We start from the raw sequence: 26,570 nt of genomic DNA, 5'->3' as shown, positions 1-26,570 counted from the left end.
TCAGGCCAAACTATTCTAACAGCAATGAAAAATAAAGAATTAAAGTTATCTCAAGGCAAGGAAGAAGGAAGAATATAGGTGTGTGTTCTACCAAGTGAGGAAAGAAAGACACAAGGGAAAATTTCTGAGAGGTGGCAGCTGTGGTCCAGATGTTTTCCAACAAGCAAATGAAAGAATTAGAAAGGCAAGTTACAAATTCCTCTGAGTGTATAGAAAACAGCCTGCCTTGCTTTGACTGAGGATGAAAACACCTACAAATTGTAAAGATGCCTAGAAAAGTTAGCAGACGCTGTTGTTTGCCCATCCGATACTCATCTCCTTCCTACTGCCTAACAGCAACATGATTTTGTTGGAGAATTTATTCTTTCTTATGAAGCCATTTTGCTTTATGAAAAGCTGGGCCTCTCTTCCTATCTCCAGGGGATAGTTTAAGACGACGATGACAATCCCATTCCCAAAGCCTGTGATTGGTTTACAAAAGGACCAAATCTGTCAACAAGATAAGGAAGACTGAAGAAAGGCTTTTGGTTCATTCCTACGAAAGAACCATGAGGGAAAGTGGTCTTTTTTCTTATAGATAATGTCGTGTCTGGATAGAATACCTGAATTAGCAGCCATTTGCCATAAGCCTGCTGATGAGGTCAATATATAAAGTGGGCAGAGGCTAGGAAATTGTAGAGAGACTGAGCTGGAGCCCTGCTGTACTACATCTGGGGAAGCCTCTCCTCTGGACTTAATTAAGCCTCTTTGAGTTGGGGTTTTCTTGTATCTGTAGCCCAAAGAGTCCCAACCAACAGAGAAGACTTCCATCTCCAATGGGCTCTCCTTAGATCATGGTACTCTTTACCAATACCATAGCATCTACCTGGTCTAGGAATTTTACAAACTAGGTCTGAAATCTTTGTCTCAGAGTGCTACTTATTTCTCCTAAAACCTAATTTACTTTCTATCGCATTTAGGGAGTGAGGATGGGAGAAAAGGTGAGTTGAGGAGATTTTCCTCAGAGATCCCCAAAGTTCAGAGGAAAAAAAAAATAGACACTTACTTTTCCAAAAGTGCAGGCAGTGTTGAGGTGACTACGGGTAGATTGCCTTTCCCACTGGGCGATTCTGACTGAACAGAGACAGAGAATTGAGGATTAGAGAGGAAGGAAGAAACTGGAGCTGCTGGGTGTCTGATGATACTGGGGTAGAGGGGCTGTTGCTCCTCTTCTTTCCCTTTCCTCACTCCTGACACTCTAACCTTCACTTGATACCATATGTTGACTCTTTTCTCAGGCCTTCTCTGACCTCCTTTCTTAGGTGTTGTTTACCTCTGGGGCACATGCAACTTGCAACTTTTACTTTTCCTCTTTGAGTTTTGTTGAGCAAAGAGAATTTCCATTTGAGGCTCTGTTCTGGAGGGGAGTCATCCATTTTCTCGTCCCATTTACTGACTTAGATTAAATACCAGTGGGCCTCCTACTAAACACAGACCCCAAGGTCCCTGGGATAGATTCATGCAAGCCCATCACAGCCCTGGAGATATAATTCTCAGGAGATGACTGTCCTTACCAAAAGCTCAAGCCATCATAAACTTCTTATGACAAATATCCAAGGACTATCACATTGTTTTGTTGCAATGGATTTGATATAAACAGTGGTACACAACTCTGGCTGCACATCAAATCACCTGGGGGAGATTTTTGAAAGTACTGATCCAATCCAGAATCTTGGGGTGGGCCCCAGCATGGAATGTTTAGCCCCACGTCATTTGAATGTATAGCCCTGGTTGCCCCTAGCCTAAAGGAATATATTTGGAAACCACATTTATACATTTAGTAGAGTATGGGAAATAGGTCCTTTAAATTTTCTCCACTCAAATTTTCTCACTTTTTAAAGGAGCTTAGGGAGGGCTAGTTAGTATGTTTCTTTAAAGCATACTAACTAGCCCTCCTAAGCTCCTTTTAAAAAAATTTTTTAGGCTCCTTTGGTTTAGTGGATGATCTGGGAGTTTATGTTGATTTCAAAGATGATTGAAACATTCAAGGCAGGAAGAGGTGAAAGAGGTTTATGAGTTATTGCCACCTCTTGGCACAAAAGAACTTGAATCTACTTCACCTATTGCTTACATATCAGATTGTTTCCTTATAGAGTACTGCTAGTCATGGACAGGGCATGGAGGAACAACTGGAGAAAGAATTAGAAGTGTTAGACAGGATTAAGCAGGTTCGCAAAGACTGGGGAGCTGGAAAATATTTTGTTATATAGGAACTGTCTTTGTTTAAAAAAATTGAAATTGATTTTTTTCTGATTATAAGTAAAAATTATATATTTTATATATATATAAAATAGAGAAATATGCTAATTAACTGGGACACTGTAACAGGTTGACCGGACAGGAGGAGGTTATGCATGCAGTGTCAGGGGCAGAGGCAGCAGGGGCCTCCGAGCGCCTGCACTGGGGGAGGGCCTGATCAGCAGTGGCCGTGGCTGTTTCAAGGTCTGGAGAGGGAGTGGGTGGCGCTGTGTGATTTCAAATCGCACACTAGGCCTCTATTAGAAATATAAGATGGCATCAAGATGGAGGCTTTGAGTCTTTGCCTGATCCAATTAGTCAGAAACAGCCTTTAACACTGTCCTGCACTAGAGATTGAGAGGTATAGAGGATCTATCTAAAACATAGTCACAAACCCAAACAGACAACAAAAATGAGGAAACAAAGAAACAACCCCCAAATGAAAAAACTAGTGAATTCTCCAGAAGAAGAGATAAATGAAGCAGAGATAAGAAATTGATCTGAAACAGAGTTCAGAGTAATGATGTTTAAAATGCTCAACAGTATGAAAAAAGATATAGTAACTATGAAAAAAGAACAGTCTAGGATAAAGAATGACATATCACAAATAAAGAAAACATCAGAAGGAATACACAGCAGATTAGGGGAGGCTGAGGATCGAATAGTGAATTAGAAGGCAGACTTGAAAATATCACTCAATTAGAGAACCAAAAAGAAAAAAACAATTAAAAAACAGGAGGATATTTTAAGGGAGTGTGGGACAATGTGAAACGTAACAATATTAGAACAGTAGGTGTGCCAGAAGAGGCAGAAAGAGAGAAAGGAATAGAGAAGGTGTTTGAAGAAATAATGGTAGAAAACTTCCCTAACCTAGTAAAGGAAAAAGTCACACAAGTTCAGGAGGCACAGAGAACCCCATACAAGAAGAACCCAAACAGACCCATGCCTAGACACATCATAATTAAAAAGCCAAAAATTAAAGACAAAGAGAGAATCTTAAAGGCAGTAAGAGAAAAGAACACTGTTACCTACAAAGGAGTTCCCACAAGGCTGAAACCTGATTTCTCATCAGAAATCTACAGGCCAGAAGGGAATGGCATGAAGTACTCAAGGTAATGGAAAGCAAGGATCTGAGACCAAGATTACTATATCCAGCAAGGCTATAATTCAAAATAGATGGTCAAATAAAGAGCTTCCTAGACAAAAAAAAAAGACTAAAGGAGCTCATCACCACCAAGCCAGCATTACAAGAAATGCTAAAGGGATTGCTCTAAAGGATTGCTGAGAAGCAACAGAGAGAGAAACCATTTTAATACAGAATTAAAATGGCTATAAATAACTACCTCTCAATAACCCAAAATGTAAATAAATTAAATGTTCCAATCAAAAGGTGTAGAGTAGCTGAATGGACAAAAAGATGACCCAACTATATGCTGTCTACAAGAGACCCACCTCAAAACAAAAGACACACACAGGATGAAAGTGAAGGGATGGAAAAAAATTTCCCATGCAAATGGAAAAGAAAAAAAAAACTGGAGTAGCAATACTCATACCTGACAAAATAGACTTTAAAAGCATCATGCTCTACAGGACACTGAAAAAAGAGATAGAGGAAGACATACATAGATGGAAGAACATACCATGTTCATGGATTGGTAGAATCAACATCATCAAAATGTCCATACTACCCAAAGCAAACTATAGATTCAGTGCAATCCCAATTAAATTACCAACGGCATATTTCACAGATCTAGAACGAACGTTCCAAAAATTCATCTGGAATAAAAAAAGATCTCGAATAGCTGCAGCAATCCTGAGAAAGAAGAACAAAGTAGGTGGGATCTCAATACCAGATATCAAGCTGTATTACAAAGCCACTGTTCTTAAAACAGCTTGGTACTGGCACAAGAACAGACATATAGATCAATGGAATAGAATAGAGAACCCAGAAATCGACCCAAACCACTATGCCCAATTAATATTTGACAAAGGAGGCAAGAGCATACAATGGAGTCAAGACAGTCTCTTCAATAAATGGTGTAGAGAAAATTGGACAGATACATGCAAAAAGATGAAACTAGACCACCAACTCACACCATACACAAAAATAAACTCAAAATGGATAAAAGACTTAAACATAAGATGGGAAACCATAAAAATACTAGAGGAATCCACAGGCAGCGAAATCACAAACATATGCTGAAGGAATTTCTTCTCTGATACTGCTCCTAGGGCAATGGAAACTAAAGAGAAAATAAACAAATGGGACTACATCAAAATAAAAAGCTTTTGCACAGCAAAGGAAACTATCAACAAAACAAAAAGAAGGCCCACTGCATGGGAGAACATATTTGCCAATGATATCACCGATAAGGGTTTAATCTCCAACATTTACAGGGAACTCATGCAACTTAACAATAGGAAGATAAACAATCCAATCAAAAAATGGGCAATGGACCTAGATAGACACTTTTCGAAAGAGGACATACAGAAGGCTGAAAGACATATGAAAACATGCTCAAAGTCACTAATTATATGAGAGATGCAAATCAAAATGACAATGCAGTATCATCTCACACCCGCCAGAATGGCTATCATCAACAAATCAACAAACAACAAGTGTTGGAGAGGATGTGGAGAAAAAGGAACCCTTCTGCACTGCTGGTGGGAATGCAGACTGTTGCAGCCACTGTGGAGAACAGTATGGAGCTTCCTCAAAAAACTAAAAATGGAACTCCCATTCGACCCAGTGATCCCACTTCTAGGAATATATCCCAAGAAGCCAGAAACACCAATCAGAAAGGATATATGCACCCCTATGTTCATAGCAGCTCAATTCACCATAGCTAAGATTTGGAAACAGCCTAGGTGCCCATCAACAGATGAGTGGATTAAGAAACTGTGGTACATCTACACAATGGAATACTACGCTGCGGTAAAAAAAGAAGGAACTCTTGCCATTTGCAACAGCATGGATGGAACTGGAGAGCTTTATGCTGAGTAAAGTAAGCCAGTCAGAGAAAGATAAATATCACATGATCTCATTCATTTGTGGAATATAGAGAACAACTAGACTGATGAACAGGGACAGATCCAAAGACAGAGAAACAGCAATCAGACTATCAATCCCCAGAGGGAAAGTAGGGGAGGGTGGGGGTAAGGGGAAGAGATCAACCAAAGGACTTGTATGCATGCATATAAGCCAAACCAATGGACACAGACAACAGGGGGATGAGAGCATGAGTGTGTGGGGGGGAAGTTGGGGGTTAATGGGGGGATGAGGACACATTTGTAATACCTTAACCAATAAAGAAATTAAAGATTTTTAAAAAAGCATCATGCTAAGCGAAATAATCTAGTTGGAGAAAGATAAATATCCTATGATCTCACTTATTTGTGGAATATAATGAAAAACATAAACTGATGAACCAAAATAGAGCCAGGGGGGAAAAATATACTAGAATATAATAGAAGTAATCCTGTTATTTGAAGATTTTTAATATTTCCTACAACTGTTATGATATCATACTATGTTAGTACGTTTTAGTAATATTATTATACTTAAAATCCTTTCATTCTTGAAATATTAATGTTTATCGCATGTAATATTATATGTAAGATCATTTTTCTTGATTAATTGGTGTTTATTGCATGTAACATTATATTTAAAATCGTTTTTCTTGAGATATTAATGTTTATTTCATGTAACATTATTATATTTAAAATCATTTTTCTTGAAATAAAAAAAAAAACCTGAAAAAAAAGAAGTTAAAAATCACCTGTGGTTTTATCCTTGCATATAGATAACCATTCTTAATAGTTTTACATATATGCTTCCAGAATTTTCTTTCTACACCTAGAAAACCACTTTTAAAAACTACAAAACAGAATTATACTGTATATACTGTTTTTGTATATATTGTATTTAACTCCTTTTTACTAATTTGAAAATTTTTTCATGTCAATAAATACAGGGTGAGGAAAAAGTAGGTTTATAGTTGTTCATATGGAAAATAATACAATAATTAATAAACAATAATATAACACTAAACTCTGTAAACCTACTTTTGCCCCACTCTGTATTTATATTCTAATCATCATTTTTAGCAACTGCATATAGAAACTCCTTATAGGGATGTCATAATTTATTTAACCAATCTCTTATTAATGGACATTTGAGTAGTCTCCATCTTTTCATTGTTATAAACAATATTGCAAAGAATCAAGACAGAATAACATTGGGTTTAAGAATTCAAGCTTAGGAAAAAGTGAGTCAAAGAGAGGTGAAATAACTTGCCTAATGTCACAAGCTAAAAAGGGGAAATCATAGTTGGAACTCAGATCTGGTGTTACTTTGAAGTCCAAACTCTAAAACACTGTGACATTCTTTAGCCAGTTCTGGAAGAAATTTTGTTCCTACCCCCAATTTTTTATATGCCAAAATTGTAACTTTGTAAAATTTGACTGTGTTTGAAAGTGACTGAAAGTATAAAAAAATTAAAATGAATTGTTGTTTTTTAAAGAATACATGCTCTAGAATCAGAGACTATGGTTCAAAGCTCAGCTCTACCACTATACAATGCGGCTCAGGTGTTGAAGCCCATTGCAGAGTGGGACAAAATCGTACCCACCTTGGATGGTGTGGTTTAAGCATGAAAAAGGATACCACTTACTATCTTCTTCTCAGGGCAGTGGAAGACATGGAGCCTCATCTATATTGGGCTTTTTAAGCCCATAGCCCAGAATCTGTGCTGGGAATGAACTCACCTTATTGACTTTGCCCACACATAGGTCACCCACCTAGTAGTGAGTCTGAGGGAGAGGTCAAGTAGGGTCAGCAGGCAAACATGATCATACTCACCAGGGCAGGTAAGGAGGGGATGGGTGATGAGCTTGGAGGCTGACTGGACAGGTTCAGGGCATTAAACTTGGGAACCACGGCAACGCTGACCCTCCGGCGGGGCATGTTCTATAGAAAGAGAAGTGACCAGGCTCACTGTCATGAAGGGAGTAGCACCCACTGTTCAGAAAGGCCCTGACTGTACCTACTCATTCCTACTGCTGTAATAACATTCACTGGATAGTTTTGCTTTGGGGTAATGATGGTGGTGGGAGTTGGTATGGAGAGAGTAGCCAAAGTTGACACAACTTTTCTGTTAGTGGGGAGTGATGTCTCAGCATGTTTCTATTTTAGATTATTAAATCCTGAAGAAATTAAACAAAAATGATCCCCAGTGTCTGTGTAACATCCTTGATAGTGTATGAAAACTATAGCAATACCAAGGTTTATGCATCATTTCATGTTCATTTAAGGGATGGTACAGTCAGGAAAACTATGAGCAAGAGAAGGCTGGAGGATGAGCTAAAAAGTGTGGGGAGCCAAATTAGAGACTCTGTCCAGAGGTTCTCTGCCCCCCCCTCCCCCCCGCCCCCGTGGGTCCAGGAATGAAGGATCTCCTGGGTGACTGTAGAAACTTCTGTTGTACTTCCTCCAGGAGCCCTGGTATCCCTTGAACATGCATACCTTTCCCAGAGAGAGGGACATGGACCGCGCTGTGCGAGGGACCCCGTCTTCTGCAACAGGAGGGAACAGAGAGGAGAACTCAGGTAAGTTTTTCAGAGCAGCCTCCAGCAGGGAACAGATAGTTAGAAACTAAACCATGGCATCTATGGGCCAGAGGCCTCATGGTCATGCTCCTCTCAGATTCTCTGCATATTGCATCACCACTTCTGTAATGGCCTGTACTTTTGGAGCAGGCACTTTTCCTATGAGAAAAGAGAAAGTATTTTTTCCTACTAGAGCTCAGGGCAAAACAAACTTCCTTGATTTCTTTCTCTGCTGTTTGGTGATTGTTTTTTTCTTGTCTGAAGATGCAGACCTTGGAAAGTCTATGGGAGGCTTAGAGTCACCTCTGCCATGGGTGTTGAGGGCCTCATCTCAGATTGTGTGCAAGCGCAAAGCCCAGCGCCCAGATAACTGAGGCTGACTCCGGTCGCAAGGAGGCTGCAGGGTCAGCTTGGTTTCAGTTCTCTTTTCTTTTCTTGTATCCGAATACTTCAATTTCTTTTCTTGTAGATTCAGCTATTCTTTTAGGCTAATGTTTGCTTTATCTTTTTCCAGCAAAAAGTATTTGTGGTTAAAGGGTTTGAAGTGTCCTAGTCAGCCAAAAAAGCAGAACCAGAAAATATTCTTTATATATGAAGAGTTCATACAAATTAATAAAATACTACTCTTATAAGTGAGCAAAAGTTATAATTAGAGAATTTATGAAAGTGGAAATACAAATGTCCAGGGAACATTTGAAAAGGTCAAAAAATACAAATTAAAACTATGAGATGAGATACAATTTTGACCCATCAAAGTCAAAGATATTTTTTAAAGGAAAGGGCAAAAGTGTCAACAGTAGAATGAATGGAGCATTATTGTAACTCATTACATGGAATATCAATGGGTTATTTGAAAATAATTTGCTTTAAGAGCCTGACAAGTATGTTTTTCTCATGACTAATAGTTACACTTCTAAAATCGATCTTAAGAAAAAAATCCAAAATGCAGACCATCAGCATGTTTCATATTTAGAAAAAAATAGGCGTCATATTTTTCTTTTAAATGTGTATCACTTCTCTTGAAATCAGAGGTATTTTTATTTCACTGTAGTCTTTAGAGTTTCAGGCAAGGACAAAGATTGCCAGAAATCATGTAAAGGCTTACAAACAAACACTGTATATTAGGGAAGGGTCATAGAGTGTCTGATGGACACACCTGTTGGGTGGGTGCTGGCCCCTCTGTATGGGCCAAGCTGGGGTATAGCTTGAAAAAACAGTGGAGTGAGAACAAATGTCTGAAACCTTATTCACCATTCAAGACTCAGCTACCTGCTCCCTTCTTACTGTAGGCACTTTCTCACCACCCCCAGACTGAAGGGGGGGCGATGCAGTGTGCTCCCCATGGAAGTCTGCTTACTTCTGTCACAGCACTGGCTACTCTGCCCTGCTCTCCCCACAGGTTTGGGAGCTTCTTTTGGTCAGGACTGTGTGCCCTTTCCCTCTCTATCACGTGGGCACACCAAAGGTGCTAATAAACGCCTGTAGAATGAATGGGTACCTGCTCATTTCATAAATCTTGGCTAAGGTGGTCCATAGGGGACACGGCACCTTGCAGGGTGATAACACAGGTACTAGGATTTCTTTGATGGCGACTTCCCCAACTTCCAGCACTGACAGGGAGTGTTTTGTTAGAGGCCCAGGCGCATGTGGGTCAGGAACCTGGCTGCCAAGATCCAGAGCAGACAATCTGGAGCTGGGAAGCATCAGTGATATTCCCCAGGAAACTTGTGAAACCTCCTGTTTATAAAGGTTTCTCCATCTGTTATAGTTTCTGTACTTACCCTCCTCCTACTCTTGGTAACACGGATGTTTGCATTCCACGGGGATTCCTGTCCCTAAAATGTCTGTTTTCTCCCACTGACACCACCGGCATCAGCCAGAGCCTAAACCCTGGCAGCCTAAGGAGACTTTCTGTTCCAAGACACTGTCCTCCTGCACTGCTCAGGAGCCTCCTAACCCGTCTCCATACCTCAGTGTCTGCCCTTCCCTCAAGCATTACCCACCCTCAAGTCAGATAGATCTTCTCAAAATATAGTCTGAGAATGTCGGGTGATGTCAACTCACCAGTGACTCCTTTATTGCCTCAGGGACAAAGGCCTGGCATGTGGCCCTGATCTACCAAGTCTCACCTTCAGCCTGTCATTATCATACCTCAACCCCGCAACCACACACCTCTGTACATGCTGTTAATATCACCAGGATGTATTTCTCCCTTTTGCCTGAAGAACTCCTATTTTTACTTTAAAATACTGCCCAGACACCATCCTTCTGTAAAACTTTCCTTGACTACCTCAGGCTGCCCCCCTCCTCTGTGCTCCTATAGCAATTTTACAAAACCTTTTTAAAAAGAGTATGTCTTTAAAACATTTGTCTTGCTCACGAGCCTGCTATTCATCTCACAGTATCTCCCTTAGCCAGGCTCTCACTCCCTCTTAACTACCCAGACTTCATCTTCCACCTGGGCTGTTGTAATAGCAGCTTCGTGGCATTCCCTGTCTCTGGCTTTGCCCAGGAATGTACTGGCCTTACCATAGTCAGAGGGAACCTTCTAAACGCTGCATATGATCATGTCATTTCCCTGACTCAGATCTTTGGTTGGATCCCTAATGCTTTCCAGGGTAAAGTCTAAAGTGTGTGTTGCCTGAAGGGGGCCCCAAAGCACAAAGGTCTGGGGTCTGTCCTTTCACAAAGTGGAGGGAGCTCTCACAAACCATGGGCTTCAAGTCAGAGTTAGCCGCTCTGGTTCACTGTGTCACAGTTGCTTTGGGGCCATTCATGTTTGGCCCCTTTGGAACAGCTGCTGCGAAGCCCTTGTGGGCAGCATTTGGCAGGGGCAGTGAACCTTGCTCAATCTGAAATGGGTCCTGGGGCAGCCCTGTTAGATGCAATCCCAGCCTGGAGACATCAGGGACCCACATTGCAGGCCCAAGAGGAGGGCAGGACTCTGGTTCCTTACCAGAGGGGCCGCAGCTGCGGCTTGAATTCTGATTCGCCAGTTTTTTAAATTCCATGAGCTCTGCATGGTCCTTCTCATACGTCCTCTTCAGGTTCTCCACGTACTGCATCATCACCTCTGTTGCCTTTGACATGCGCTTTTCCTGCAGGAAAGGAGAGCATGGACACACGGGCATTTGGGATAAAGGCTCATCAGCACTTGTTTGCACTGAATGAGGCTCTGGGCTGGGTGAATCAAAAGGATACAGGGACCAATTAGACATGACCCTGCCCTCCAAGAGTTTGCTGCCCACCATGTAAGCTGAGACAGGGTTGCAGGCACCTGCACTCAGAGAACAAGAACAAGCACAGCCATAAAGCTTCAGGTGATGGCAGGTGGAAGAGAATCATCTCTGCTCACAGAGAATGAGTCAAGGAGCTTCATGGAGATGGAGTGAAGTAGCTATAGGGTGTAGGCAGCAGCTGGGCATTTAGACATGGACATCAGGGACAACGAGCATTCAGGACAGGGAACTCTAAGAGCAAGGGTACAGAGACAGGAAACCATAGGCCTTGTATCTGAGTAAAGGATTTACCCTCCAAACAGGAGTGCTTTGGAGCGTGAGAGGGAGTGCTATTAAGAATTATGCTGAAATCAAAGACCTAAATATAAGACCTGAAACAAATTACATAGAAGAAAACATAGGTACTAAGCTTATGGGTGTTGGTATTAGAGAGGATATTATAAATTTGATCCCAAAGCAAGGGAAGCAAAAGCAAAAATAAATGAATGAGACTCTATCAAACTAAAAAGGTTCTGCACAACAAAAGAAACCATCAGCAAAACTAAAAGGCAACCAGCCAAACAGAAGTGATACCTCCAATAAGGGGCTAATATCCAAAATATATAGAGTATACATACAACTCAACAACAACAAAAATATAATCTAATAAAAAAAATGGTAGAAGACCTGAACAGATACTTCTCCCAAGAAGGCATACAAATGGCCATCAGATGTATGGAAAGATGTTCAACTTCACTTGCTATAAAGGAAATGCAAATCAAAACCACAATGAAATACCATCTTACCCCTGTTAGAATAGTTATTATCAACAAGACAAGAAATAACAAGTGTTAGAGAGGTTGTGGAGAAAAAGGAACCCTTATTCACTTTTGGTGGGAATGTGAACTGGTACAGCCACTATGGAAAACAATATGGAGGTTCCTTTCTTAATTTATTTTGGGGTTCCAAAATAAATTAAGAATAGAGCTACCATATGACCTGGCAATACCGCTTCTGGGCATCTACGTGAAAATTTTGAAAACATTTATTTGTAAATGTTTATATGTACCTCTATGTTCACTGCAGCATTATTCATGGTGGTTAAAACATGGAAACAACTTAAGTCTCCCTCAGTAGGTGATTGGATAAAGAAGATGTGGTATATACATACAATGGAATACTGCTCAGCCATAAGAAAAGACGAAATACTGTCATTCACTACAAGATGTATGGATCTTAAGAATATCATGCTAACTGATATAAGTCAGACAAAAACCAAACAAACAAGAACCATATGATTTCACTCATATGTGGGATATAAAACGGAAAGCAAAAAATTAACAAAACCAAATGAACACTCATAAATACAGATAATAGTATGGTGGTTACCAGAGGGAACGGAGTAGAGCGAGGTAGAAGAGGGTAAAGGGGGTGAAATATATAGTGACAGAAGAAGATTTGACTTTGGGTAGTGAGCACACAATGCAATATTCAGATGATGTGATATAGAATTGTGCCCTTGAAACATATAATCTTATTAACTAATGTCACCCCAATAAATTTAATAAAAATTTTTAAAAAGAATTATGCTGGGACAATAGGCAAATACTAGGACTGTCTGGAAAACTAGGGATGTACAGGACATCCCACTTATGTAGGAATCAGCAAGCAGTTGGGTTTGTTCACAGTAAAGGCAGTTGGGGCTGGGTTATGAAGGGCCTTGTCTTAAAGTAAGGGAATGACATAATCAGGCCACCCGTGGAAATTAGACTGACGGAGTGGGACTGGTGGCAGTAAGGTGTGCCTACAGTCTGGGGGAACTAGAGAGAGAGGTGAGGACTGACTCGGAAGCTAGGGATAAGAAGCCATTTGGAGATGGGTAAAGACTGAAGTAAGCAACACACGTGGGCCTAGAAACATGTTTGGGAGAGCTGTACAGATCAGAAAGATTTTTGTCTGCTTATACCCCTTGGGTCCCCCGGAGTGCCTAGCCCAGGGCCTGCCTAAACCACAGAGGGACATGCTCAGCGACCATGCCCTGGAAAAGTTCCCTATATCCGTGAGCTGAGACCAGCCACTTCCTTTGAGCTCTTCCTTTGTGGCTGCTCCCAGCTGGATTGACTTCCTGGGTACTGCTGCTGAGTCAGGAGCTTTTTCCCCTGGAAGACAGAGGGGTGGGACAGCCAGTGTCTTGTCCTTCCTTTGTTCTACAAGCACTGTCCCAGGAACACCCTGCTGACGCAGTCAGTGCAGCAGGACATGGGTCCACGGTCATAGCAGCAGTGATAACAACATCCAGGGGTTTTACGAGTATGTCAGCAACCCTATATGGCAGCAACGCGGATACTACCAACAGCCACATGTTATGTTGGAGAAGCTGAAGCACAGAGAGCTCAGTAACTGGCCCAAGGCCACACAGTGAACCCAGGTGGAGGCAAGATCAGACCTCAGGCAGCCTGATCCTACACACCATCCGGGACCAGGGCAGTGCTCTGTGTGCTTCAGGACTGCCATGTGGCTGAGAGGGAGCCCAACTGGGGCCCCAGCTCTGCCACTACTCCTGCTGTTACTTTTCTGAGACTTTATGTCTTCATCAGGGGATAAGGATATTTACTTTACAGGGTTGCTGGGGCGGGGGGGGGAGGGGGGCGGGGGGGGGGGGCGGAATTAAATGAAAGAGCCATTTTTCCTAAAGCATGTTTTGCCAAATACTAGTTCCATGGGAACTGAGTAGGTATATTTTATGAGACAAATAAAAGGAGTGGTGGTGATTCTTCAAATTCGGGAAATACAGAGGTAAACTTAAACAGGCTTCTTCACTATAAGACTTCTTAAAGGCTTGATTATTGCACTATGCATTAGAAATCTCCAAGAAAAGAAGGGAGTTTGTATGTGCCCACAGAAAGCTTTTACAAGGAGCACTTGAGGGTTTAGTGGTCCACCAAAAAAACTCTGAAAAAGACCACAATAATGTACATAGGCTGCCTGGCACAAAGGAAGCCATCAATCAGTGGTATCTGTAGTTGTCACTGCTTATATTATTGCTTCAGTTACTGCGGGCAGAGCCAGTCAGCAGGGCTGGGAGCTGGCGAGGCTCACCTGGCGGACGGCCCCCACCATCTCAGCCCGGCTGGAGAGGCGGGCAGCCAGGCGGTGCAGGACAGCGATGTCCTCCAGCAGCTTCTGGTAGGTCTCCCGGTGCTCACAGTGGTGCCAGAGTGAAGCTGAAGACTGAGGAGTGAGAAGGAAATCACCTGGGGTCTCACAGGATGAGCCCTGGTCCCCGTCCTGCCTGAGAGGAGGGGCCTCTACAGGGCCGGGACTACAGCTCCCTCTGGGGACTGGAGATGCCCCATGTGGACACTCTATACCTGGCTGGCCTAAGAGAAGGGAATCACATCTGGGTCTCTGGTTCCCAAGCAGCTCCCTTTGTCATCCCAGCTCACCCAGCCCCCTCCTGAGAAGATAGCAAGGGTTCAGTGGCCTTACCCAGAGCCCTGAGGTCACCAGTCCTTCAGGATCTCTGCCTCAGCTCCTCTCAGCATTCTGAGGAAGACTGTCTGGCTCAGGGCTTGGCCTGATTTCTCATTTCAGGAAACTACTTGGTGACTAAGAAAAGCAGGGTGCCCAGCATGGCCCTTGAAGATAGTCCTAACTCCAAGGATTCCCAGTCAGGCTCCACAATTACCATAATGGAAGCTTTGAAGTTTTCCAGTTCCTTCTCAGTGTCCTCTTCTGTCAGGTTGCGTTCCCTTTCCGCCTGGTTAATTCTAGATTCCAGGGTGTAGCTGTCATTTCTAAAGGCCAAGGACAGTTGTACAAACACGTTCTGTTGGGAACAAGAGTGTGGGAGAGGTGCTAGGAGGAGTTATTGCAGGGAACGCGGGCGGCTGCAGGTGTGTTTCTCACATGAGCATTTGACATCAGCTCCTGGACCAGTCACCAAAGTAATAGTGCACACGTGGAACTCTCCCTTACGGCCAACTGCACAAAGAATGGTGAGCTAGTACCCCGAGGTCCATGCTAGGTCCTTCCCAGGACCAGAGACCAAATGCATTTTACTGAGGAATAGTAAGAGAATAACGCTTTACTTTTCCCTGAACTTCAAGAAAATAACATCCTGTATTTGGGTTTAGATAAACTTGGGCCAGCACAGCTGATTGTGTAAGCAGTTTGGATTCACGCTAGGATTTATTACATGTGGGTTTTGGAGGTTTCGCATGAAACCACTGTAAAGATAATTTGAGATGTAAGCCTTGTTGACTTAAAGCAAACTTCAACCAGCATCTTCCAAATCCTCCCCTGAAAGCAGCTATGAGCTGCCAGGAGATGGAGTAAGGCCAGGTATGATTCTGTCAGGAGAAACTTTCTGGAACAAATATTCCGTGCCAAAAACGCAGCCTGCATGAATGAACTTTGAAAGGTGTACTGATCAGACATGGAATTCCTGGAGTAACAGGAAACTACTGGGGAGGAGAAGTAGACAGATGGACTACACAGGAAGGAAGCAATGGCTTTCGTTTTACAGCTTTCATTGCCCGGCCTGAGGCAAGTGGTAGCAGATTTATACCATTGGGGTGAGAGAACTCCGCCTGAGCTTCTGAAGTTCATGTAACAAGGTCCACAGTGAGCAGAAATCTCCAGACAGAGGACTGAAGGCCCTGAACTTACCCCATGATGACGATGATGGCAATATTGAAGCTACTCCTCATTGAGCATCTACTATATGCCAGCAATGCCATGAGTTTTATGCACCTCATTTACTCCCTCAAACCCTCTCTGTGGGAACTGTTATATCCCCATATGGATAAAGAGACTAAGACCAGAGAGGTCATTAACTTGTTCAAAGTGAGACAGAGTAGCAGAGCCAGGCTTCAACCACAGACTGATTCCAAAGCCTGTGCTGCTTTCGCCTTGCTGAGCACTGATTGTGTCAGCATCCACCTGAGGCCAGGAGCTGGCCCTTGTAAACCTCTTCACCAGTGTCAGTGGGTGGGGTTCTCAGTCAAGTTTATCAATAATGCTCAATGTTAGATTCTCCATTCCTGGGTTAGCCCCTCAACAAGAGTATAAATAAAACCCAGTCAAGCCCAGGCTTCATAATTTCACAAAGCACTGGAGTTACTTACCTCAACTTCCTTTTCAGTGAGCGGAGGGGCACTGTGGAAAAGAAAAGACATGTAAATGAACTTTATCCAATTTATGTTTGAACAACCAACAGACCATGGGTTTCCAGAAACGGAGTAAGCGGAGTTAATAAGACAAGAAAGATTCAGAGTACACTTTGTGTGAGCTCTGTAATCTGAGAGATATTCTATCAGACATTGACTCCTCCAGAGGAAGTGTCGTGGAAAATACTAGATCCTGGGGGCAGTCCTCCATCAGTGCCTCTACTAGTCATGACTTTGGACAGGTTCTTTTAATCTCTCTCTGTTTGCTCATCTGTCAAATGGGAATACTATATTTATCTTACAGGAGCCTTATAAAGAATATATGTATGTATATACATGTGTGTACAAGTGTGTATATGTGTGTGTTCACATATATCATATACACAGGTGTATTTATATATACATGTATGTGCATGTGTACACATATGTATATACATGACATCCACACTCAGGAGGCACTCAGATGTTAGTTATCACAACTTATTCACAGGCTGGTTTTGAAGATTTACTAAGTGCATGTGCTACATACTTTATAGACTGTACACAATAGTTTTTCGGATTACCCATTCCACAAAGCTTGACCTTCCTCCTGTCTCTGAGGATTATGACAAGGGTGCAAATGAGACAGAATAAAAGGTAGGAAAGAGTGGCCAGAGCTCTTCTTCACAGCTGGACTCAGAGATCCAGCAAGCCGTGTCGTTCTGAGAGGTTCCTCGTCATCGTGTGTGGTTCCCACAGCAAGCAGTCCTCTTATCTGCACGCTCACTGTGTTGCTGCTGTCACCACTCTTACTGGTAACTAAAGCTAGCCCTGTTCTGAAACCCAGACAATGTAAATAATGCACAGGCCCTTTCCTGTGCTGGGGTGGGAGGACTGGGAGAGGGCCTATCAGCGTCATAGGACATGGCAACAGAGTGTGCCATTGATAAGACTCTCAGGAAACACAGCTTCCTCCCTTTGACAGGTGTGGGGGGACCCCAAGAGCAAAGGTAAGGGTCAGCTATCTCTGCAAGAGCTGGTTCTCACCCCGACAAGGAACTGTGAGAGCCTTCCTGTCAGGATGAGGCAATAAGACCCCATGGCCAGCAAGTCAGCAGAGTGCAGAGCATGGGATAAACAACTGCAAAGATGGTTAATGCTTACAATTCTTGTCACAACCCCACCCATCAGGCCCTTTTTGCTGTGGGCCAGCCAACATAATCTAGAGCAGTGATGGCGAACCTATGACATGCATGTCAGAGGTGACACGCAAACTCATTTTTTTGGTTGATTTTTCTTTGTTAAATGGCATTTAAATATATAAAATAAATATCAAAAATATAAGTCTTTGTTTTACTATGGTTGCAAATATCAGAAAATTTCTATATGTGACATGGCACCAGAGTTAAGTTAGGGTTTTTCAAAATGCTGACACGCTGAGCTCTAGAACCATCACTGTTCTAGAGCATGTACATATTGCTTAAATGATTTATCAAAACTCATTAAGCTTGCTTTTGACTCCTAGCTTTGGCTTTGTGTGAAATTTGCATATTTTTATCACACATTGATCAAACTTATTTTTCTATTTTGATGACTCATTTTCTGCTAGAACACACTTTTAAAAAAATGTACAAAGCCCTGAGGACTCCGAGAGGTGTGATTTAGTTAAAGTAGTCACATGACAGACATAGCCAGCTCCTGATGCAGAGAGCTATGCCTTGTGAACTGGCATAGGCAAGTAGGGGGCAAGAAACGGGCCTCCAAAAAGACAGAGGCTTGCAGGGGACATACAAGGAGACCATTCTGGATGGCATTGCCTGCCTCAGAATTCAAACTCCCTTAATAGGCCTTAGAATAAAATCAAGGCCTTCTCTGAACCAGCCCCTACCACACTCTCCTCTTCCCACTCTCCAGCTACATTGACCAATCTGCTCCTCAAACACACTTACTCAGTGGCCCCAGGGCCTTTACAGTTACTGTTCTTTCCCTTTTTTTTCACTCTCTTTTGTAACAACTTTATTGAAATATAACTCACTTACTATAAAATATACAATTCAGTTGTATTTAGTATATCACAGAATTTTACAACCATCATTACAGTCAATTTTAGAACATTTTCATCATCCAAAAAAGAAACCCTGTACCCAATAATTAACAGTCTCTCTCCATCTTTCCAAACCCCCACCCCCAGCCCCAAGCAACCACTAATCTGCTTTTTTTCCTCTATGGGTCTCCATATTCTGAATATTTCTTATAAATGGAACCAACATGTGGTCTTCTGTGACTGGCTTCTTTCACTTGGCATAATGTTTTCAAGGTTCATCCATGTTGTAGCATATATCAGTATTTTATTTTTGTGTCTGAATAATATTCCAATGTATGAATATATTAAATTTTGTTGACCTATTCATCAGTTGATGGACATTTGAGTTGTTTCTACTTTTTGGCTATTATGAAAATGCTGCTAGTAAACATTTATGTACAAATTTTTGTGTGGACATATATTTTCATTTCTCTTTGTGATATACCTAGGAATGGAATTGCTGGGCCATATGGTAACTATGTTTAAGTTTTTGAAGAACTGCCAAACTGTTGTTCCAAAGTGGCTATACCATTTTACTGAGGATTCCAAGTCCTCCACATTGACATTGTTCATCTTTTTTAGTATAACCATTCTAGTGGATGTAAAATGGTATTTCATTGTCATTTTGATTTGCATTTTCCTAATGGCTAAAAATGTTGAGCATCTTTTCATATGCTTATTAACTCCTCATATATATTCTTTGAAGAAATGCCTACTTAAATCCTTTGTTCATTTAAAAAAAAATTAGATGTCTTTTTATTGAATGACTAGAGGCCCAGTGCACAAAATTCGTGCATGGGTAGGGTCCCTAGGCCTGGCCAGCAATCAGGGCTGATCGGGGCCTTCTGGCTGCTGGCCAGGGCTTTCCTTCATTCTGTGCCATCCCCTGGTGGTCAGTGCATGTCTTAGTGAGCATTTGAACACCCTGTCAAATTCCCAAGGGTACACTTCGCATATTAGCCTTATATATATATGTGTATATATATATATAAGTTCTTTATATATTCTAGAAACAAGTCCTTATCTGATACATAATTTGCAAATATTTTCTTCCATTTTCTGGGTTGTCCTCTCACTTTGTTGATAGTATTGTTTGCATCACAAAAGTTTGGTGAAATACTATTCACCTATTTTTTTCCTCTTGTTGCTTGTGCTTTTGGAGTCATAGCTAAAAAAAACATAGACTAACTAACCCAGGGTCACAAAGATTTGCTCTTATATATTTTCTTTTAATACTTTAAAGCATTGGCTCTTATATTTAGGCCTGTGATCCATTTTGAATTAATTTTTGTGTATTATGTGAGGTAGGGTCCAATTTTACTCTTTTGTATGTGGCTATCCAGTCACCCAAGAATGATTTGTTGAAATTACTATGCTTTTTGTCTGGAAATTTTTTCCCTGAAATATTTGCATGGGTAACTTTTTTTGTCATTTGTATGTCTCAACTTAATTATTCCTTTATCATAGAGGCCTTCTTTGACCCTCTACTCAATGCTCCATTTTCATGTCATTCTCTATATGTGCCTATTTTGTGGTCTTCCTAACAGCTTTGCTATTTGAAATCACTCATTTTGTTATTTGAATATTTTTTGTCTCCCCACCCAGATTGTAAGTGCCATGAGAACAGGGACTGTGTCTTCTTGTTCTCCATTTTAATGGAACATAATGGGCACTCAATGAATATTGGTTGATTAAATGCCTGTTTATTGCTCCTGCTGGTGTTTGACCCTGGGATACCTTGCCCTGTGACATCTCCACTTTGCACTCTTAATACCCAACCACTGACCATGTTTCTAGTTTGGGTTCTAGACCTGGTTTTCCTACTGAATCCATTCAGTTTGCTGACCCTATGAGCTCCTTCTTGGTAAGGATCAATCCAAAATTATGTAGTTCATATAGAACATGAAACAAACTCCTTTTGCATATTAAACTCAAGTGTAATTTTCCATATTTCTACTGGGGAAAGGAATCTTGAAGCTCTGGCTTCCTTCTTCTGGATGACAGCTTACATGACAGTTTGTCCATATCTCCCAAACCCTGAACCAGAGCTACAGAGTTCTAGGCCCAACCAAGGGGCCAATTTGGAAACAGCCTCTACTGAAGCCAGAAGCAGGGAAGCTGATTTAGTGGTTGGAGCAGGGAAGTTGGGGATGGGCAACATGGCTGTTGACACAATGCATGAGAGACACTGACCTCAATCTGACAGCCTGAACCGTATGCTTCATAAGCTGATCTTCTTCATGGACCATGAAAACCCAGTTTGGTGGCTAGTAGTTGTTAACATTCTCAAGAATGGTAGAATTGCTTAGTCTCTCCTTTTCTGGGGAAGCTGGGGAAATTTAATTCGCTGGAGGAGTGCCCTAATCATGCTATCTCCAACTTCACAGAGGAAAAAGAAGCCAGTAGCACTTTTACTCCTTGCAGACTGACAAGCACTGGTAATTGTTTTGGTACTTTTGACAGGCCCCTGGTATTGCTGGAAAGGCAGACCAGTCCACCCTGAATTCAATTCCTGACTCCGTCATCTGCCAGTATGTTGCTTTGCTTCTCTGTTCTCTCACTGATGATGAACAAAATAAAATCTTCCTTTTCTGCCTCCCTGGGTTGTCACAAACACCAAAAGACACATAGCATGTAAACTTGTGCTCTGTAACCTGCAGTGCACTTGGGTGCTTCTCCTTCGGCTTCCTGTCTCTGGACACCCCTTCTGTGCCTTTCCACCAGGTGAACTGGCCTAACTCACACCCTCCTCCAGCTGTGAATTCAGCCTGCTTCCAACTCGTTTCTAGCTCTTTTCTTGATGTTGGTTGCTAGGTCCCTCTGAGTATTGCCCTGGTGATTCTGTTTTAGGTAATTACAGTGTGGAATTTGAACACATAACACCTGATGGGCAAAATTCGTTTTTCTTTCATATTTACCCCTAAATTGGGAACCTCTGTTGTGTCTGGTAGCTCCTCCCAATGGCCGTTGTTCCCAACAGTTTAGTCCCCAGGTTGCTGGGCTTGGTGGGAAGCCTCATTTGCAGGCACTCTCCTAATCCCTGTTGCTTAGTGGTACCCTATTTTCTCTCCTTTATACTCTAAACTATTCACTTTTCAACCCAGGGCCTGCTATGGGCTGATAAAATGCTAAGTCCTGACTCACACACCATCTCATTTAGCTACCAACGACAGATCCCTGTTGTATAGGTGAGGAGGCTGAGCCTTGGGAAGTGAAGCCACTTTCTCCCCATGTGTGGAAGAGCCTGGTAGGTTTTACAAGCATCCTTCTTCGTGTGGTTCCAAATGTTCTACATCTTTATCTATGCAGATATCAGACCTAGAATCTCTCGGCTATTTTGTGCACTTGGGGGCGGGGGGGTCTTTCAGCCTGGCCTGCGCCCTCTCACAGTCCAGGACGCCTCACTCCTTACCACCCGCCTGCAGCAGAGGCAGGAGAGGCTCCTGCCACTGCCACTGCACTCACCAGCCTTGAGCCCAGCTTCTGGCTGAGTGGTGCTCCCCCCATGGGAGCACACTGACTACCAGGGGGCAGCTCCTGCATTGAGGGTCTGCCCCCTGGTGGTCAGTGTGCATCATAGTGACTGGTCATTCCATCGTTTGGTCGATTTTTATATTAGGGTTGTTTTATATAGGATGGTAGAGCTGGGATTAAAACATGTCTCCTGGCCCAAAGCCCACCACCTCTGCTGCCATGAGCCTCTTGGTGACCCTTGTGCCTAAGAACCCCACCTGGCCCTTTACTATTCTTTTTGTTTTATATTTGAACCATTAGACTCTGACCCATCTGGGGTCCAAGATCAAGGCTGGTGCACTTTTGTGTCTCATCTAGAATCTAACATGGGCTGCATGATACAGGTCTTCTGCAACCCACTCCCTGATTTTACCTTCCAGGGAGAGACTTGTGGACCCGCAGTTTGCGCAGCAGCACGTCGGAAATATTGGGCATGACATCCAAGCCACTCTTGGACTCATCTTCCTCAATCGCTGGAGAGAGTTCAGAAGGGAGCCCTAAAAGAAAAAAAGTGCTTAACTTATAAAATGTCTGTTTGTAATCGCAGTGGTACTGTTGCAATTTGCTTCAATGGATAGAAAGAGCTTTAACATTTATAAGAACCTATGCAGATTGAAGGGACCCGGGTTTGATTCCAGTCAAGGGCACATGCCTAGGTTGCTGCTCGATCCCCAGTGGGGGTTGTGCAGGACGCAGCCAATCAATGATTCTGATGTTTCTATCTATCTCTCCCTCTCCTTCCTCTCTGAAATCAATAAAAATATTTTTTTAAAAAGAACCTAATTATATTCCAGGGACTTCATAATTATTATTTCATCCTTATAATAACTCAATAAGACAGAACTTAATTTTCTCAATTTACAGGTAGGTAAACCAAAACTCAGCAAGTTTAAGAATTTGTTTAAGGTCACAGAACTAGTAAATGGCATAGGAAGACTTCAAACCAATTCTGTCTGCTCCAAATTCTATGTTCTTCCTATTGCTTTCCAAAATTCCAAGCAGGCTCTTATGTTTGGAGTCAAAGGTTTGTTTCTGGCAAATGGAAGCTGTTTGGCTATTTGGCATAATGTTGGCATAATGTTTGCCTCTCTTTAGCAGGCTTTTCAAGAGGCCTGTTGCCGGATTATTCTTCCTCAAATGAATTCAACAGTTCAGTCATCTGTGGTCTACCTCAAAATCAGCATCTGGTTCCATATCCCCATAGGCAGGAATAGAAATAGGATTTTTCTAAGGTAAATCTAAGGTCATTAGGTTTTTTAAAATATCTCAGAAATAAACGCCTCATAGTCAACAAAATGAATGAGCAGGCGTTTGTTATTTCCTAAAACTATCCAGGGTCTTGCTCTGAAGGCAGACAGAATAAATGAAATATTTTCTTTCCATAAATCTTTCTCCTGTTTAAAGACAGGTCTTTTACCTCTCCCAAAGTTTTCCTTCTCCAGGCGCTAGCCCCATTTTCCCAACTGCTCCTTGTGGCCCACTGTGGCCCATGGCCTCTAGACATGATCCCCTGCCTGCATGCATTCTGGTTGTTGCTGTCCTAGAGGCCCAGATGTGCTCTTACATGCTCCTAGTTCAGGAAGACATTGGCACATGTCCCTGACATTCACATTTGTTATTCACACAGCATAGACTTGGCGTGCCTTACTGTGGGCCCACAATGCATTTAGGATTAAAAGCCTCAAATCTCTCTTACTTGAGCCAAAACAAGTATCTTCATCCCAAACCATGGTTACTTTCCATTTGCAAGCAGGAGTTTATAGTTTTGTTTTACCATTTCACGTGCATTTTGACCCAGAAGATTTCCAACCTGCTCAATCACTTTCCAGAATTGTAGGCCAGTCCAGAGATCAGGACTATAGGCACAGCTGTGGTAGGCATGCAAATGGAGCTGAGATTGGGAGTCATGTGAACTAGAAGCCTCACCAAGGGAGACCATGCAGAGAAGAGGGGGTGTAGTTTGGCTCAGAAGGTAAAGAATGCTTAAAATACTTTGAGCTTTCTGCCCAATCATGTGGCTCAATGGTTGAGCATCAACCAATGAACCAGGAAGTCACAGTTCGATTCTCGGTCAGGGCACATGCCTGGGTTGCAGGCTCGATCCCCAAGTGGGGGACGTGCAGGAGGCAGCTGATCAGTGAATCTCTATCATTGATGTTTCTATCCCTCTCTCTTTTCCTCTCTCTGAAATCAATTTAACAAAAAACAGATTAAAAAATACTTTAAGCTTTCCAATAACAGAATGGTGTTCATGAGTTTCCTGGTACTCAAGGTATCCTGGCAAAGTCTAGAGGGCCATTTGTCAGAAACAGGACAGTCAGTGTCCTTTGAATATATGATTGGGCTAGACATTCTCATAGCTGTCTGTCACCTCTTGGTTCTGTCCTGACATTTACTGTTCTCTGACATTCCACGTGACAGATGGTAAATCCTGTGTTGCTTCTGGCCTCACTATGCCAGTATCCAGCTCAGAGAAAATTAAACAATGATCTCCTGAGAAATCTGTATGATTGATTGAACCATACCAAGGTCTAATAATCAAGTGAAAGTCATACCAGGGACTTTTGCCAAGAAAAGTGCCCTAGGTTGAGGACATCCCACTAAAATGGCTGTCTAAAGAGGGACCCTAGCCCTAACTGGTTTCGCTCAGTGGATAAAGCGTCGGCCTGTGGACTGAAAGGTCCCAGGTTCGATTCCGGTCAAGGGCATGTACCTTGGTTGCAGGCACATCCCCAGGAGTGGGTGTGCAGGAGGCAGCTGATCGATGTTTCTCTCTCATCGATGTTTCTAACTCTATCCCTCTCCCTTCCTCTCTAAAAAATCAATAAAATATATATTTTAAAGAGGGACCCTAGAACTGGCAGATCCCAAAACCAGCCAACCTCATCCTAAACTCAACCAAATTAACTTAACAATAATGACAAATTTTTAAATCAGCCAAAAATATACCCACCATTCTCAAATACAGAAAAAGGCAATATCTTTCAACATAATGGTTGGAGAAAGACAAAAACTTATTAGAAATAAAAGTAGAGTTCCCACCCTTGAAAACCCTCAAAGATTCAGTACTGAGAGGAAGATGTAAGGGTGCAATACTCCAGAGTGGGAGGGAGACAGACTGAGGAGACGAGCAGGCAGCCTGCAGAGGAGATTCAGAACATCTCTTTAGAGCAGAAAGGTCCCCATCCCACCATAGCAGAAATCCCACCAGAGAAAAACTGCCTTGCTGCTGTTTGCTTTTCTTGACAAGTAGGAGAGGAAAGGAAAGACAGAAAGAAAAGACAGCACAGTAGTCTACTGGAGCTGATTATGTAGAACAATATGGAGGGATTTTTTACCAGAAAGGAAAATGAAGAGAAAATAAAGAAAACACGCTTCTCTGATGGAGTGAGACACATGGAAAACCCCCCAACTGAAGCTGTTCTCCCACCCTCCCACCGCACGCACCCCCCACCACCCGCCACTTCTGAGAAATAGCACAGTGGCCAAACTCCTTGGAATTGGTCTCTTTTCCTTCCTTTACCTGACAAGATAGTTGGAAATAGTTGGTTCACATCTGGAAAATAAATACCTAAGTAGATTGTTTCTATGATTCTACCCTGAATTGGTGAAATAACACATAATCCACTACTCCCCATCTAAAGAAATAAGATAAGCCCCCACTTTGGTGTAATAAACCAAGTATTGGGACTATGAACAAAGTTAGAAAAAGAGCAGAAACAAATCCCACAAGCACCACTACACACAGCTCCCTCTGAACTTCCCCTTCCCCCTCCATCCAAGCAATAGCAAAGCAGACACAGAACACCCAGTCCCCTACTAAATGCTGCAGGGAGGACAGAGGTCTCAGGTAAGGTGGAAGAGGCAGTGAAAATTGACCTGCATAATATATCTGGGTGAAGAGAAAATCCAGGTAGAAATGCCCATGTAAAAAGGGACATGAAATAAAAACAAATGGCTTGGCAACTATTTCAAAATACTCTATAGTCAAAATAGGAAGGAAGGTATAAAGGAAAGGAGAAAGGAAACATGCAGGAGACAGATGTCAGGATAAAAACAGAGGCAACAACACAGCAAAAATGCACTTTTGTGCAAAATGTATACCACAAATTCTTTGACTCGTGGAAAAATTAGAACCTGGCAAAAATGAAAATAGGAAATCAGAGATGAGATGAGAGATCACAGAAAGATAGAAGATTACAATTTAAGGAAATGAATCGAAGACCAACAGAACTAAGCAAGAAATTATAAAAAGATAGAACTAACCAATGTGTGGAAAATATGAAAGAATAAAACAGATAGAGCCTCAAACTAAATTAGTGAGGAGGATGGGAGAGACTGAAATGAGCACAAGAAATGTAAAGAAGGGAAGATTAAAGTATATGGAGATAGAATAATGGACTTGCACTTGAGACATTGATGAGAAATTTAGGGATTGTGGAGTCTCAGAAGTAGTGAACAAAACAAAAGAAAGAACATATCCAAAGATAGGAAGAAGAAAAATTTTCCCCAATTGAGATAAAAGCTGAACTTGCAGGTTGCATATTATATATGTATAAAATGCTTCTCTAACACCCTCACAGGAGAATAAGCCATCTACAGGGAGAGGTGAGGACTGAGGTGCTGGAAATCAGCTGGTCCCAGACTTCTCTATAACACTGAATACAGTATAGCATTTACAAAGTTCTGAAGAAAAGAATGACCCCAAATTTAAAACCATCC

General features: G+C 42.1%; 1 protein-coding gene and 1 long non-coding RNA gene across 8 annotated transcripts in view; one reads left to right on the top strand and one right to left on the bottom strand.

The window, feature by feature from the left end:
* The window catches only part of LOC102438001, a 153,893-nt gene that overhangs the window by 53,640 nt on the left and 73,683 nt on the right, over positions 1–26,570 (top strand). Inside the window, exon 2 of the long non-coding RNA XR_001348392.2 lies at positions 7,773–7,884. This is a non-coding gene — a long non-coding RNA (uncharacterized LOC102438001). The remainder of the gene's footprint in view (positions 1–7,772; positions 7,885–26,570) is intronic.
* MRVI1 (murine retrovirus integration site 1 homolog) overlaps positions 1–26,570 on the bottom strand; it is a 110,715-nt gene that overhangs the window by 18,559 nt on the left and 65,586 nt on the right. For all 7 annotated transcript variants that reach the window (XM_006089618.3, XM_006089621.3, XM_006089617.3 and 4 more), the window contains 8 exons: positions 22,222–22,345; positions 16,232–16,262; positions 14,791–14,931; positions 14,202–14,333; positions 10,841–10,982; positions 7,802–7,851; positions 7,139–7,246; positions 1,046–1,113 (listed from right to left, as the gene is read on the bottom strand). In XM_006089618.3, coding sequence (XP_006089680.1) covers positions 1,046–1,113; positions 7,139–7,246; positions 7,802–7,851; positions 10,841–10,982; positions 14,202–14,333; positions 14,791–14,931; positions 16,232–16,262; positions 22,222–22,345 — 796 coding nt within the window. The remainder of the gene's footprint in view (positions 1–1,045; positions 1,114–7,138; positions 7,247–7,801; positions 7,852–10,840; positions 10,983–14,201; positions 14,334–14,790; positions 14,932–16,231; positions 16,263–22,221; positions 22,346–26,570) is intronic.

Source organism: Myotis lucifugus, unplaced genomic scaffold (assembly GCF_000147115.1).
Source record: "Myotis lucifugus unplaced genomic scaffold, Myoluc2.0 scaffold_61, whole genome shotgun sequence".
In the NCBI taxonomy this organism is placed as follows: Eukaryota; Metazoa; Chordata; class Mammalia; order Chiroptera; family Vespertilionidae; genus Myotis; species Myotis lucifugus.
This window is presented reverse-complemented; position numbering and strand designations above follow the sequence as displayed.